Genomic DNA, 15,269 nt, shown 5'->3' on the forward strand with positions numbered 1-15,269 from the left:
CGGCCGGGAGATGCTCCCGCACCCGCCCGGCCAGAACGGTGCTGAACGTCCTGCGGGAGCTGGTGAAAAAGCAGCATCTTTCCGAGGAAGCCGTGAGTTTGCTGCAGGCACAGTTTTCAGGTACTGCTGGGGGCGTTTGCTAAGGCAGAGTGCTTCAGGGCATGCACCCCCTCGCCACAGTTTTGTATTTTAACTTTGTGGTATCAGTGCTGTCCATAAAGCAATCCCTGACTGCTAGACTTCTAAGTCCAATGCTGTAGCAGTACCTACATGTAAGACAGTCTTGACTCAAAACTGTGGAATGACAATAGATAGGGAAAGGCGTGTTGGGGTCTTGGCCTTGACAGCATTGTAGGGCACACACTCATCCTGGCCACTGCCCATCCCTAGGAAGGGTTGAGGCACAGTGGTAATACTGCTGAGCCATACACTTCACACTAGACTGATTGGTTCTAGAGACCACCCTGTTGTCTTCTATTCTGCTACATGTTTGTATTATGTATCCCTCTTAAGTTATCAGCTATTTATTTGCTTCACTAAACCTGACTTTTTCTTTTTTAAGCAGACTTGCCTTGTGAGTTGCACAGCTGGAAGCAGATGGCTGAATACTCGCCAGAAATGAGGCAGTTTGCTTGTGTTCTCCACCTTTACCATATTAAGGCTTACAACTATCTGCGGAAGATTCTTCCTCTCCCTCATCCTTGCAGTCTGACAAAGCAAGTTTTTATTCATTCATTCTGAATACATTTGCAGGTACTCATGTAGAAAGAGGTATAACGGGTCTATCCTGAAAGCATCTAGCACAGATAGTAGTTTTTCCCTGCTTTGTTTTAGTAACAGAAGCAGAGTGGGAAGCAAGCGTCAAGAAATATTGATACCCCTCAACTTAGAGACCTGCTGTGTGTCCATGCATGTGGGTCACGGCATGAAAATAACAATTTTAGAGTAAGTGTGGAGTTTCCTAAGTATTCCTAGGTGCTGTGGGTGTTAAAAAAGGTATATTTTAGGTCCTCAGCTGCAGCAGGGTCTATATGTGTTTTACTGTGCACTGGGAAGGAAGGAGTAGAAAAAAGCACATGTGCTTTACCACATTGGCACACACTCTTGCCCTGTGATGTGCAGTGTAGACTTACAAGAAGGGAGAGGTGAGCCAAATAGCAAAGGAAGGGCAAATACGAGTAAGGTCATTTAAAAAGAAACCACAGGAGGCAGTGTGAAGGGAGCATCTGTAGTACCCCACCAACAGCCAAAACTGAGTGAGGAGACGTGGGCAGGAATAAATGTTGGTAGAGTTAATCAAAACCAATAGGACTATACATGGAAAGCTTTGGGATTGCCTTCTGGCAAAGGAAGGAGTCAAGAAGGGAACATGAAAGTGAAGGACTGCCTAAGGCAGAGTAGAGCTTTGCTTTTTTTATACCTTGCCCTACAAGGACTCTGGGAAGTTAGTGAATCTCAACAAGTGTCTGTTTCAAAGTTACAGAAGGGAGATACTTCTGTATCACATAACTCAGTTGTGTAACCCATTGCAAGCAGTTACGTAGGCTCAGAATTTACTACTTGGAGTGCTATCAGACCCATTAGCAGGGAGTGAAGTTGTAACAACACACAAAACAAAAGCTGGAGAAACTCTCCCTGTACAGGTTTTGAGTCTCAGATTCCTGTAGTGCAGTTGGTGGATGCTCATCAGATACATGCATTGTCCATACCAGCCTTGGGGCGTTTCACATAGCTTCCTACAAAGAATCTGCTTGTAGGGGTGGCGGGAGGTAGCGGACAGAGTGTATTGAGCAGGGTAGCATTCCACATGGGCTGCCGAGGCTTTTACGTCTTCCAAACTGCACAGCGTGGAGAAAACCAGGGGGGAAAGAGCAGTCTGGTGTTGCTGGCCACCTGCGCAGCCTGATTTGCAATTCTGTGTCTAATTTTTTTCCCTTTTCCTGATCTCCTATACATTGGAAAGGCAGGAAGCTGCTTTGTTAGTTCCCTTCACGGTCAGTACATTTGCTTCCCATCACTAGGGTGTAAGAAAAGAAACTATGCATTAAGAAAAGCAGGGCTGCTTGCTTTATACTCTGCCTTAGCCTACAGCTTCAGGCACGGCTATGTCCTAAGTGGTAAAAGGTGGTGACTGTTGCTTCCATTTTCTCAGATCACATCTCCTAATTGCAGCCTACCCTTTCTTTCCAGTTGGCTGTCTACTAATGAGGCTGCTGCAGGCTTCAGCAACAACATATTTCTCTGCCTTCAGGAAAAGGTGGAGAGAGGGGAAAAAGGCTACTGCTACTGTGCCCTGATGGCACAAGACATGTCCCTGCAGAAACAGCGGGAGTGGGACCTGCAGACCCAGTGCCTGACAGGCTTTGTTGACTTGGGCGCAGGCATCCTCGATGCTGATGAAGCTCCGCTGGCCTCAGAAGCGATAATCCTCATGGCAGTTGGCATCTCAAGTCCCTGGGCAGCTCCACTTGGCTACTTCTTTGTGAACAGCACGACTGGCTACTTGCTTGCTCAGCTGCTTCGCCAGGCCATCAACAAACTGAACAACATTGGCATCAGGGTGCTGGCTGTGACATCAGGCACCACTGCTCGCGGTGCTGAGACCGCCAGAGCTCTAGGGATCAGGATGGATTCTGAAAGGATTCAGTGCACTTTCCAGCATCCGCCTGGCTCTGCTCAGAGCATCATGTATTTGTTTGATGTTTGCCATGCCCTCCAGCTGATCAGGAATGCTCTGCAGTGCTTCCAGAAGATAGAGTGGCCTGGTGACACCGTACGGTGGCAGCACGTGGTGGAGCTGGCGGCTTTGCAGGAGCAGAGGGTATTGGAGCCGTGCAGTCCCAAGTCAGGCATACCTGGGAGCAAGGGGAGTTACTACCTGAAGGTCAACCTTGCTACTCAGTTATTCAGTGAGGGTGTTGCTGATGCACTGGAACACCTCCAGAATCTGGGGCTGGCCTCATTCCAGAACTGCAGCGGTACTGTCAAGTTTGTGCGGTTGATGAGCCATCTGTGTGATGTATTTCATGGTAGAGGTCCCTATAGAATGGGACTGAAGGGGCCTTTGCTAGCTGGAAATTATACCAAAATAACCCACCTCTTTAATGAGGCCAAGAGCTTCTTTGTCACCTTAACAGACTCTATGGGAAGATACATTATTAAGAGCAAAAGGAAACTAGGATTTCTGAGTTTGTTGCTCAACGCGGAAAGCCTCAAGTGGCTTTACACCAACTATGTGTGTCCAGAAGGCTCTCCTTCCCACCACTTCCTGACTTATGCCTTCAGCCTTGACCCCCTGGAGCTGTTTCTAAGGACCCTCCAGCAAGCCTGTGGCAATGGGAGTCCCACATGCACTGTCTTCCAGGCTGCTTATCACAAACTGCTGGCTGGCTGTAACCTGGCACCAGGCTCACCATACAGCAGTGGCTCAGGCAGTATGAGCTCTTGGGACACAGCTCAGTCTTGCAGGAGAGATCTGACCCTTGGCAGCATTTGTGCTCAGTATAACCCAGCTCATGGGAGAACACTGGCAACAGAGTGCCCCTATTGTGCAGGCCTTCTTTTGCATGGCTCTGTGCTAAGTAACGCACTGATAGACCTATCCCTGCATGTAAAGAGTGTCACCTGCACCGCAGGCTTCATTGCCGAGCAATTAGCCTCTGACTTGCAATGTGAGGCTTGTGTTGCTTCCCTCTTTGAGTCAGATGAGAGCAGGCTAAGATGCAGGTCAGTGCTATACATAAAAAAGTTAGGTGGAGTGAGTCTGCCCTCGGCAAGTGTGTACCACATAACAAGCATTTCGGAACAAGTCCTAAACCGGTATGGCAAAGTAGGAGACAGCAATGAAAACACCAAGCTATGGCACTTGTCTCTAGAACAGAAAATCTTCCAGGAGCTCCTGGGAGGAAGTCCCCTCTTCCCTACTCTCACAAACCATTTATTTGATGGGGAGGTGTGTGTCAACAATCACTACACAATCTTACTAAAGGGAATAATGCAATGTTATTTAAACATCAGAACAAACCATGCCGAACACCTGGACTTGAAATACCATTGTGGAAGGCACAGATTGAAGAGAGTGAGGGGAAAACATTTGTTTCCCTCACCACTGGGTAGCTGTCAGTCAGGCCAAACCCACACAGGGTCATGAGTACTCAGCACTGTTCCAAGGCTGGCTGTCCCTTACTGAGGCTCAGTGACAGCCAGATCTAGCACGGAAATGATGCGGTGTCTTCCCATGATTTGGCTGGCAAAACTGGTGTTGATAAACACGATGTGTTGGGCCACTGCAAACCGCCTGATCAGAGTTTGGCTGAGCAAGGCAAGGAAGCTCATCTGATCCTGTGTTCTATCTAGTAGTCCTGCAAAGCAGATACATAGTTCATGAGACTCGCATAGCAGGTCAGGATGAGCGATGGTTGCTCAAGATGCCTGGGGAAGTGGTAGGGGACACTGCAGTGTGTGCCCTGGAGGTGCTGGATGGCTTAGTGCTGCGAGTGCTCTTGCCGGGAGAAGACTGATGCATCTTCTACACAGCTAGGGAGAATCGTGCATGCTGGCAATTTGATTTTGCCAAAGCAGGTCTGCTTTAAAAAAAGCTGGAGGCAAGAAAGCTTGGAGAGCTTTACTTAAGGAAAACAAAGATGTGAAAAGAAAATGGCACTCAAGTTGTACACAAGCTCTAACCTCCACTCCTTCATGTTTTATCAAAGAGCTAAACAAGCTGGTTTAGTCTAGATCCCCTGGAGGGGGAAACACTCTGAAACACTCACTCTTGCTTCTACCATGCCCTCCATGAGGTCCATACAAACTCACTCCAAGTTGCTTTAAGCACCTCATTCCTTCTCTCAGTCCTCTACTGCACCCTAAGGCAACAGAGAGCCTTCTCTCATGGCAGCTGGTGCAGTAGGGGGAAAAGCTCAGTCCAGTAACATCTTTTGTTCCCTCAACATCCTAACAATGCTCCTAAGACTCCCTAAGTATTAATTGTACACTACCTTTTCCACAGTGCTCATTTTTTTTAGCTGAACATGGAAATTGGCTGCACAAAAATAAAACCAGGTTTTACTTTGAGAAACAAACCACAAGCTCTCTTAGCTGATTTGTACTCCTTAATGCAACGTAACAGAGTTTTTGCAAGAGCTACTCACAAATCTCTGCAAAAGACAAAAAAGACACAAAAGGCACAAGAAAACAGTACATTGTATCCTGCTAACAAGCAGTCTAAGGCTCTCCAGAAAGCTCTGCCTCAAATTTTTGCCTGTGGTCCTCAATGAGCTCTTTGTAGCACCCTGCTGTTTTCAAGGGCACTGTCAAATGGCCCAGCATGTCCTGCTCACTCTGAGCCTAGCTCTTGTCTAGCCAATGCACATGAAAAACCCCATGCTTTCTCATTAAAGAGTTTAAAAGAAATGGAGAAACTCTCACATGGGCTCAACTAGCTGGTGCTGGCTTGGTACACACATTCTGGCCCTTTATGAACTGTGCCACCATGTGACACAGATTGCTATGCATGATGGTATGCAAGTAACCAAAGGTTTATCTCATAGGATTTGATCTGATACTGAAAATCCAGGCCAGTTCTTGCATCAGAAACTGCCTGGTGTTAACAGCTTTCTTTTGACAGTTCAGTGAGAGTCATCTGTGACTAATATTCAGTGCTGAAGGCATGGAGTACAAAAAAATTTGTATTTACAGAATAGTATAAAGGTTTATTTTTCTTTGTGATTTATCGGACTGTTTTATTTGTACAATATAGAAAAGTGTATTCTTTGAATAGGTCTAGTAAATATAAATTTAATTTGTCTACTTTCAGATGTAAACAGAACTAGAAAATGAACCCTTTACCCCATTTCCCAATTATTTTTATGTAACTGGATGAACTTGACTGTAAATCTTGTTCAGCAGTTTGATGCAAATGGCTAAAGAAGTACAAAACCCAATTCACACATTCTACATCAGGGAGAGGGGAGAGAGGAATCCAAGCTTAATATTTGAGAAAGCTTGTTCAAAACAAAATAGAAGAACTAAGAGCATTTGATTGCACCTTAAAAGTCTTTACAAGCAAAATATTCTCAAGCAATGCCATCATACATAATTACAACTGTTATCTAAATTTCACAAGTGTTTTTTGCACACTGTATATAAATACACATCACAAAAGGTGCAAATTAGAGTAAGACATGGTATATATACAAAATTAACATGGACTGAAGTCTAAACAAAAGAAGGCATATTGCAATCTGTTTGGAAAATAATGTAAGTAGGTATTACTTTATTCACTTACACTAATTTACATTTATACAAATCTTACTGGACATACTATAGTAGGTCACTAGAAGTAAACTGAATATCCGCTCTATCTACATGTAAAGTTACTGCACTGATTTTTTAGTAAATCCAAGTCCTGATTATGAAAAAGTGGCATTTACTTACACAAGAGGTGGAGTCCCTTTTCAGAGATTTGCTATTCATTCTCAGGGAAATATTAATAGCAGACAGGGCTCTTCAGACAGTGACTGGCAGGTCAAACCTTGTCTGCAAGGGTGACTCAATGTCCTGTCACTGCTGCTGGCCACCTCCCAGGCCCTTCAGGCCCCTGAGGCATTTTGACGAGGCACCAGAGAAGAGTCAAGGGCTTTTCTGCTCAGTGCACAGGACTGGGGTGAAGACAGGAGTGGAAGCGTCCTCCCACCCTATTGCCATCATACAAGTAGGCACTTAGCTCTGCTGCTGGTTTGCCTAACCCCTACCTTTCTCCAGCCTGGCCCTGCTAGAAAACCTGGAGAAAGCTCTGCTGCTTTTCTCTGTATTTACATTTTTACACGAGGAATACTAAATCTTTTTTGGAAACACCTAACTAGTTCAGGCTGCAGTGAGACAGGTAATAAAAATGCCCGTGGTTAAAATATAGTTATAGACATTCATAGTAGGTAAATAACCTACTAAGTTAATTCTGCAAATGTTGTTCTGCTACCAGAAACATGATCCAAGATTGCCTGTAACAAATACTGAAAAATATCCCCTGCCCTAAGTCTATACACAGCTATAGTTGATTGCCCCCCCCCCCCCCCCCCTTCCCCAGCTTTGTATAAAAGGATCTATCTGTTTTGAAAGCAATCCTGATTTTGTGCTACCATCCTCTCTGATCATGGCTCTCAGTCATTCTAAACAACACTTAAAAAACCCTTATGTCAACTAAGCTGATAACATATAGAGAAGCAGCATCCTGAAGACCCGCAACCAGGGATCCCTACCTCTGCAAGTCAATTTGGATGCAGATTGTCTTGAGTCCTCGTTAAGACAACTGTGGTTCCAACACCTCCCATGACCTCAGCTTCTTAGGCTTAAACACTTTCCAGGGTTAAAGCTTGATCCTAGAAAACACAACAGACCACAAAGCCCTACCTCCAGTGAGGGATTAGGCTGCTGCAGACCTCTGAAAAACCAGGTAAACACCTAAGCAACAGCATCTGTCAGCTGCACGCTTAGCTAACACTGTACACTGAGCAGACATCTGGCATTGTGGCTTGGCTGCCCTTCCTCACTTCTGAGAACATGCCACTGTCTTAGCCTTCAAGTTCCAGCTTAAACACGAGCTCTCAGCCACATTCCTATAAAAAAATTCCCATTAATTCCATTAGCCTGTAAACTCCTTGGGCCTCACTCCGACAAGATTCCCCACCAGTTGCCCAATACTAAATCTGCAACCCACCGCTCTGTATTATTGCCTGTGTATTTCACAGTGCTCCAAAAAAAAAAGCCATGTCGGGTCCCAAATACAAGTACTACCTTCTATTTAGATGCTAATTTTTACACGCTTCCTTTCAGAACTATCTTGGATACAGTGATACCTTCTTATTATGGGCCTGTTGCCAAAAGCATCACCTATCTGTTGACATCACCTGTGTTTTCCTGTATGCACAAAGTAATGCAACTCCATACACTGTAAATAATATATATTATAATAATTTATATATGCCCTTCAGGTAATTATTCTGGGGGAAAGAGGAGAACACATCTAATTTTTAAGAAACCCAAGGTAAAAGCTGTACATCAGGAAGAAGAATTGACCTTTAGGCATTGTCTTAAGTAGAAGAGGATTTAGCTAAGATTTAAAAGGCTCTACATAAATGTTATAAAAAGATTTTCATGTTTCGATATTATGCAGGTGAATTTACAACAAGCACCAAATTAACAAATATTATTAAATCCTCTAAGCCAAACCAAAGTGTCCCTGTGCCTTAAGTGTTCTGTCCAGTCCACTTCATTGTGGCTCATGTGCATGAGTCAGCAGTTCATGGCACAAGGGTCACTTTTGGACTTCCCTGCAGAGTTAATAACTCTCATCAAACAGCGTCCAAACTCCTCCAGGATCATTCGCTCTGCTGCAGCTTTTGACTTGCCTGTCTTCTCTGCTTGCTCTGCCTGTGCAAGAAGGCATTCACAGGTTGCATCAGCTACCTCCTTGGTTACAAACGTGAAGGGCAACCTGAAACAAAAGAAAAATCCACTTGCTCTCAGCAAAAACACACAATGTGCCTAACTCCAGGGCTAGACAACATTTTAATAAAAGGACTGATGAGAGTTCATCTGTCCTCTTGCTTCCAGAAGCCTCTAGGCAACCAAAATGGAGTCTATAAGCCACAGTTACAGCCAAATGAACTGGTGGGCCATTGTGCTTTGGTGTGCCTGCCTCCATGGATGTACATTTTGAAATAGACTTTGAAATGCCCAAGTACATAGAATTCTCCAGCTTTTACTATAAGGGCAACTCAAAGATTACATCCTCTCAGTAGATGGGACACTTCATGCTTTCTGTGAGCACATGGGCAACCATGAGAAGACTAGCTTAGTTATGTGCTTGAACACAGCTAAGCTTGGCATACCATAGGTTCCAGAGAAACCACAGTTGTGTGAACAAAAAGCTTCATTCATGTGAGTGCTTCTACAGCTTACACAGATAACATTCAAAGATGACCTGTCACATAGAAAAAACACATTAGAAGCAACTGAAAGACAATGCTGCATGACTTACTTCCCACCACCACTGCTGAGTGCTGGTGTTGGCCTTGTCAGCAGATCTGAGATCTGGGAAGATAACTTGGTCTTTGCAGCGGTCTGCTGCTGGACCCTAACTTCTGCAGCATCTGCTAAATGCATCAATGTCTTTCGCTCTGGGCTTTCTTCAAAATTTTTACAGCCAATGCATTTACATATGGAAGAGCACATGATTTTTGCCTGAAAGAAACAAACAAAACATGAGAAACCTCTTGTAACCTTGACTCCCTTTATGACAAGCCACAATGAATGAAGATCTTGTTTTAATCTTTCATCAATTAACCATGAGAAGAAACCCCAAAGCAGTAGTTTTCTCTCTAACTTCTCACCTCAAACTGAGATGCCTTCTCAGAATGTATACTTGAGTCAAATGCAAATCAATGGTTACCCACTCATCCCTTTCTTCACCTATCTACTGTTTCCAGTGGAATTTAGGTGGTTGAACTATGAGAGGTCAGTCTGCCACATCCACGGACTGATCAGTTAGCCAACGCAACAACTTTTGCTTTTGTCTTCCACAGACATGTTCTACCCCAGAGTGTCTGATGGATCCTGCTTCAACACCTCCTAGGGAACTGGTGCAGTAGATTTCTTTAGGAAATACTGCTCCTCAGTAAAGGACAAATCCAAGCCCAGGTTCAAAGTTGCTATGTGGTTTACAGTTAAGCTTACACAACAGAAGTAACCAGTTCTGCCATATATGTGGCTTTCTATGTGCAAAGTGCTGGAAGAAGATATAACATTAAAGCAGTAGAAAAGTACAGAAAACATGATAGCAATACAAAGAGACAGAGCAAGTAAGAGAGAGAGGTCGCAGCACTGAAGGGAAAAAGCCAGTATCTTTAAGAGATAATGCTTTGTACCTCATAACATTCGCAGTAGTTTTTGAGACATCCTGAGCGTTTACAGTTACACCCTTTGCTGTGTCTCCGATCCGATTCTCCTTCCTTTCCTTTCCCTATCTTGGGCTTGAAGGCTTCAGGGTTTCTGTCAAGGCAGGCCTGTCAATGCAGACCCAAAGGGTCAGTCACTGCATGCAGGGAGCAGAATTTAGAGGTGCAGTAAAAGGACTTAAGCCTTCCACTTGTGGGAGGATATCAGGGCATTATACACCCACTCTGCCCCGTGCCGTAGCTTCAGAAGATACAAGCTAAACGGCTTTTATCCCAGGGGCAGAGGAAGAGGCCCCTCACCTTTATTGCTTTTTGCCTGTCATTTTCATGGTCCAGGTTATTATAACAATTTGTACAGTTGCAGTTATTGCAGAATTCACCGTTTGCAAAACAGTCACAGTACCTGAAACAGAAGATGCAGAACATGACCATTACACTGGTGTTAGCACTGATGGCAGTAGCACAAGTTCCTAGTCTGGTGATACGCACATGCACCAATAAGGTAAAGGGGTCACCCTATGCTCAACTTCACGTATACAAGTGGTATCAGCCTTATTACAAGGCCTAAATCCTCTAATGCAGGTCCAGTTGCTGTCTAAAGATACAGGTATAACTCAAGGGTGGCTGACTTCCCACAGCTTGGCCAGGGTAATACTACAAGAACTAGATTAGGATTGCCCTGGAGTCCACTACAACCCTTCAGTTGGCAGAATTGCATTTTGGCGATTTTCAGCATCCTGAATGGTCCCAGAGACAAACTATATCAAAACCTTTTACAACCTGCAATAGCTTTACAAATTCTTACAATTCTTACAAAGACACTGAAAGAAATAGCAGAATAACTCATGAGGATGAGCAAGACGTAGACTTATCAGTGAAGAATCCTTTGACTGTTAGTCATTTAAGAAAACATACACAGGCCAATTGTTCTGAAGTACTTGCTGCAGCACGGTATTACTGATGTACTTTACCAACGTACATTAGATGCCCACTGATGATACCATGGGATGTCATTTCAATCATAGCAACAACACAATTATAGCTGCTGCGTGGAATTGGCTCCACCATGCAACAAGGCTGTGAAGTTAGAAAAATCATTAAATGTTACAGTCCATACAGCTCACAGGAACTGCAAAATTACACAGGCACTGCAACATCTTCACCAATATCAACAGCAACCTCAAATTAGCATCTAGACATAACATCTCTGACATACTTAAAAACATTACATTTTGATATTTGGCATAAATTTGTGATGTCAAAAATAAGGCTTAAAAAAACCCCCCAAACCAAAACCAAACTGTACTTACAATTTCAAGCATAGAGACTTAGTACAATTGCAAGGCTTCCTGGGGCGGTTTGCTGATTCACAAGGAATTATTCTGTGGGGAAAAAAAGTGCATTTAGATGCATGTACACTGTTTTATCAGTTTCTTCCTAATTTAAAGTAAATAAGCTCATAATAAAAGCTTAAAAAAAAAAAATCTTTATATTTCCCTTGCATTACTTTTTTGGCTGATTGCGTTTAACTATTATACTTAGTACCTTTACATAATGCTTTTCAAACTCAAAGAGCTGGGTTATTTGCTACAAATCTGGCTGCATGTCTGAAGTAGAAATGAGGCTTAAAGCTAGAGGAAGCATTGTAACTGAAAACTGGAATCGGCGAAAACTTCCCCAGAACTCCTCCGCTTGCAGGGGGACAAGGTTCACACAAAAAGATTATGCCTTTCATTGTGTTCTGGTTGGAATTAAAAACAAATAAAATGCTCTGGAATAATGGGAAAGCAAGCCAAAACATGGTATTCAGTTTATAGATAAATTATGTATCAGACAGTCTTTTAACTGCTCTTAAAACTCAGACTTTGTGTCACTAATCGCTTTTGATGAGATTCATTCCATCCCTATCCAACAATTTCTGCATGTAATATCAGAGAGATTAAATCAAACCCATTCATTCGAATAGTGGCATCTGGATTTGGGATTAGTTTGCATTAGTTGAGGTTGCAGCAAGAAAAAGCACCTTGTTGTTTACAATTTCCAGCAAACAATAACACAAAAGGACTGTGCAGAACAGCTAAGCCTGCTGGATTGGCAAGGGGAAAAAATGCATTAGCCATTATTTTCATCCTTAAAGGAAAAATACAAGACTGAAATACACCAAAGCCTTCTATAAGGATCCATTTTAGGCTGCTCAGCTGGGTTTCTGCATATGCTAGGCATCTAGCTCTTGTATCATCTAGCATCTTTTTCCAGCAATGTCCAGAAAGAGGTGAGGCCTGTAGCTCCCAGGTACTGATGCAAAATGAAGGATGAGCAACAGGGAGCTTTCAGGTCAACTTCCTGCTACTGAGTTCAGAAAACAAATCAAAACACAGCTTTCATCAAGAGACTGGCTCAATTGTCAGGCAGATCCATGTCCTGTAGTCAAAGGTAATAACCATACCACAGTATACTTGATTTTCTTGGAAAATGCCCCAAACCAAACCAACACCTGAGCTCCCACCCTTGCTTATAATGGGACTGAAAGATGATGCTCAGTCAGCAGCCTATACTGCAGGATTTTTGGTTTTGTTATTGTTGCAAAACACTCACCCGTTGAATGGTAGCCGTGCTTGGGACTGGATACAAGGTGTCCCTGTAAAGCCAGTGTTGCTTGCTATAGATACATACGATGATTGCTGTAGCTAACAAAACAAAAAGGTTAATGAAATAATAAAAGAAATTAGAATATAAACAAGAGGATGTGTGGCTAGTCTTTGTTATAAAAATAATATATGCTGTAAGTACAGTTTCAGACACATGTAGAATCTGGACAAGGCAACTTCCTGCCTCCATACTTAGCATAAAAACATTGGTTTTGATATTTTTGTTCTCTATTACAGTGCTACAGCCACACAAACAACAGAGACTACACACAGAAGTGTTCAGACCATAAACAGTTCCAGCTCCTAAAAACACACTCAAAATGATTTTCCCTGCTTTTTCCAAGAAACCCTGCCCCTAATAGAGCACGACTGATCCCTGCACAAATACTTCAGTAGCTTCCTTGACATATAAGCCACTTATTATGAAATTAAATAAGAGCAAGTAAAATTATTTACATTCCAACTTCTCCACATTACCTGGACACAGAGTTTGGTTTTCACATTAAAAAAACAACCCCAAAATCCCAAAACCTCAAAAGAACCTGCCAAACAATGTTGTTTTGGGCTGCCTTCATTGGTATTACCTACATGCTGCTAGGACTGGTTCTGAAAACAGATGAGCACATAAGACATGGACCTACTGGGGCCAGGCCACAGAGGACAGATTGTGTCTGGAACACAAAACCTCTGAGGAAAGGTCCAGCAAATGGTATTCAGTTTAAGGTAAGTTTTGCGGAAGTGGACCAGAAGACACAGTAAGAGTCTTCAGGGTCAAACTGCAGCTGTGACAAAACCAGAAAGGAACCAGAAGTGACACTGGTACCAGTAATGCCACAAGTCATTGTTTGTACAGACTGGCTGGTCAGCCTTCAGCTGAAGGTTTCATTTATTCTCCTTTTCATTCTTAATGTTGGTCAGATTTTGGCAAAGAGTAAAAACCTAAACCCTAGACTGGGGTTGCTATGACAAGTACCATCTGCTCCTGACCCTTGATAATGTGGTTATTGTAGCTAACAAAATTTTATAATGCAAGCAGCCATTCTCCGTGACCAAGCGGGTCACATATTTGTTCCCTTTCCCCTCATTATCAGGCCCTGAAAGTCTTGTGAACCAAGGTAGACAAACCAAATATATTTCTTCTTCCCTTTGCTACTAGTCTCAGGACTCCTGGGCACCAGACCAAATACTCTCTTCTTTACTGGCTGTGAAGGTCTCAGGCACCCAGATAACAAAGTCCCCGTTGCAGATCAGGGAAGTGTAACAGCACACTGTCTATAAAATCAAGCAGTTACAAGTCCTAAGTGAGGAACTTGGACCAGAACTGCTGCTGGACAGTGAGACCTCTGACGTGCCCTGCAGCAGCCAGGGACGCTTTCACTGGCATCTACTTTCTCTTGAGTGACTCTCATTCTTCTGTATGATTTTTAAGTCTAGATTATGATTGTTATATAGATAAAGCAAACCATGTATTAAGATCTGACCCAATCTGCTGAGGGTCTAGGTGATTAGAAATTATAAGTTAAGTTGTATAATAAATGCAGTACTACACTACTTAAATTGTACTACACTCATTCTGCTTACAGAAATCCTCTGCTATTCTGATTCTGTGCTATGCTAATAAAAAAAAATCCTGTTAAGAAAATAAAGCTTTAATTATAACTATGATTTAGTGCCATCATCATTCTGCCAAGGATCCCTAAAAGAAACTGTCCCCTCAGTGTCAGGTGACAGTTGGGAAGTAAGAACCTTTAAAAGGAAGGCAGTATGTTCTACAACAGCACTGTTTCCTTATTTAACTCTGGGTTAACACCATACCTGTGTGACATACTGAGCTGGAAGGACTGCATACCCAACGTTTCCTGTACCAGGTGCTGGTGCCAGTACAGTGCCTGGTGGGAGGTTAGTGAGGTTGGGCTGTATCTGTGGCAGTGGAGTGGCTGGCATAATAAGTCTTTGTTGGGGCTGACTAGTAGTAACTCTCTGGGAAGTTGGGTTGATTGGTTTGGGCACCACCTGGAGAGAAAAAGAGATCTTAATGAAATCATTGTTTTGTTGATTCAGAAAGCACTTCTAATAGAACATTTTGTTACAGTGCTGAAACCAGACGTTTTTTTCTACCCAGACAAACTAAGTCAGGAATATACCTTTTACATTTGGCTCACCTGTTTCACAGTCTGTGCTGGCACTATGGGAACAGACATCCGTACTGGGGTTGCGTTCACCACCACTGGTTTCGCTAGTATCAAGAAACAACATCACATTAACACACGTTATTAAAACTCCATGGATTTGTCCTCCGGACTTTCACATGCGCATAACACACAGGTATTTAAACTGTAACTATGCACCAAGATTAACTGACCTAACTCATAGCACACAACACTGCTGTCTAAAGAACTTTTGTAAACAGATATTTGGCACAAGAGTGCGCACACGCATTTCACAGCTATAGATTAAAAACCAGCCTGAGTGCAGAGCTCCTCTGGACACTGGATTTCCCTTGGCAAGAGGAGAATACACAAACCACAGCCTGGTTTGAAATCTTTTATTCCATCACAGCTCCAGAAAGCATGGACAGAAACAAGCAGAAAAATCTAGTGCTTCTAAAGCATTTTACATGTAAGGATCTTCAAGTTGCAGGTGGGCTGATGCCAACCTCATGAAGTTT

The 15,269-nt window shown here is 43.2% G+C and overlaps 2 protein-coding genes across 2 annotated transcripts; one reads left to right on the top strand and one right to left on the bottom strand.

Moving 5' to 3' along the window:
* The first annotated feature begins 10 nt into the window (after positions 1-10).
* THAP9 (THAP domain containing 9) lies at positions 11-8,197 on the top strand. Its single transcript, XM_010015355.1, has 3 exons — positions 11-120; positions 2,191-3,952; positions 8,171-8,197. The coding sequence occupies exons 1-3, from the start codon at positions 11-13 to the stop codon at positions 8,195-8,197; spliced, it is 1,899 nt and encodes a 632-aa protein (XP_010013657.1).
* On the bottom strand, positions 8,134-14,837 carry LIN54 (lin-54 DREAM MuvB core complex component; the record flags this gene model as incomplete). The annotated part of the gene is made up of 8 exons (XM_010015356.1): positions 8,134-8,491; positions 9,038-9,240; positions 9,924-10,061; positions 10,254-10,356; positions 11,264-11,335; positions 12,549-12,640; positions 14,417-14,614; positions 14,764-14,837. Coding segments are annotated over 8 exons (1,082 nt in total), but the record flags the coding sequence as incomplete, so codon positions are not given.
* Positions 14,838-15,269: the final 432 nt, after the last annotated feature.

This window comes from Nestor notabilis, unplaced genomic scaffold (genome assembly GCF_000696875.1).
Source record: "Nestor notabilis isolate BGI_N333 unplaced genomic scaffold, ASM69687v1 scaffold34885, whole genome shotgun sequence".
NCBI classification, from domain to species: domain Eukaryota; kingdom Metazoa; phylum Chordata; class Aves; order Psittaciformes; family Psittacidae; genus Nestor; species Nestor notabilis.

What these genes read in the sequence shown, in the direction of transcription:
- THAP9 (XM_010015355.1), top strand. Translation starts at nt 11, where the DNA reads ATGCTCCCGCACCCGCCCGGCCAGAACGGTGCTGAACGTCCTGCGGGA. An exon ending in GCTGCAGGCACAGTTTTCAG is followed by an intron (nt 121 to 2,190) that starts GTACTGCTGGGG and finishes CTTTCTTTCCAG; the next exon opens with TTGGCTGTCTACTAATGAGG. An exon ending in ACCATTTATTTGATGGGGAG is followed by an intron (nt 3,953 to 8,170) that starts GTGTGTGTCAAC and finishes GATATTATGCAG; the next exon opens with GTGAATTTACAACAAGCACC.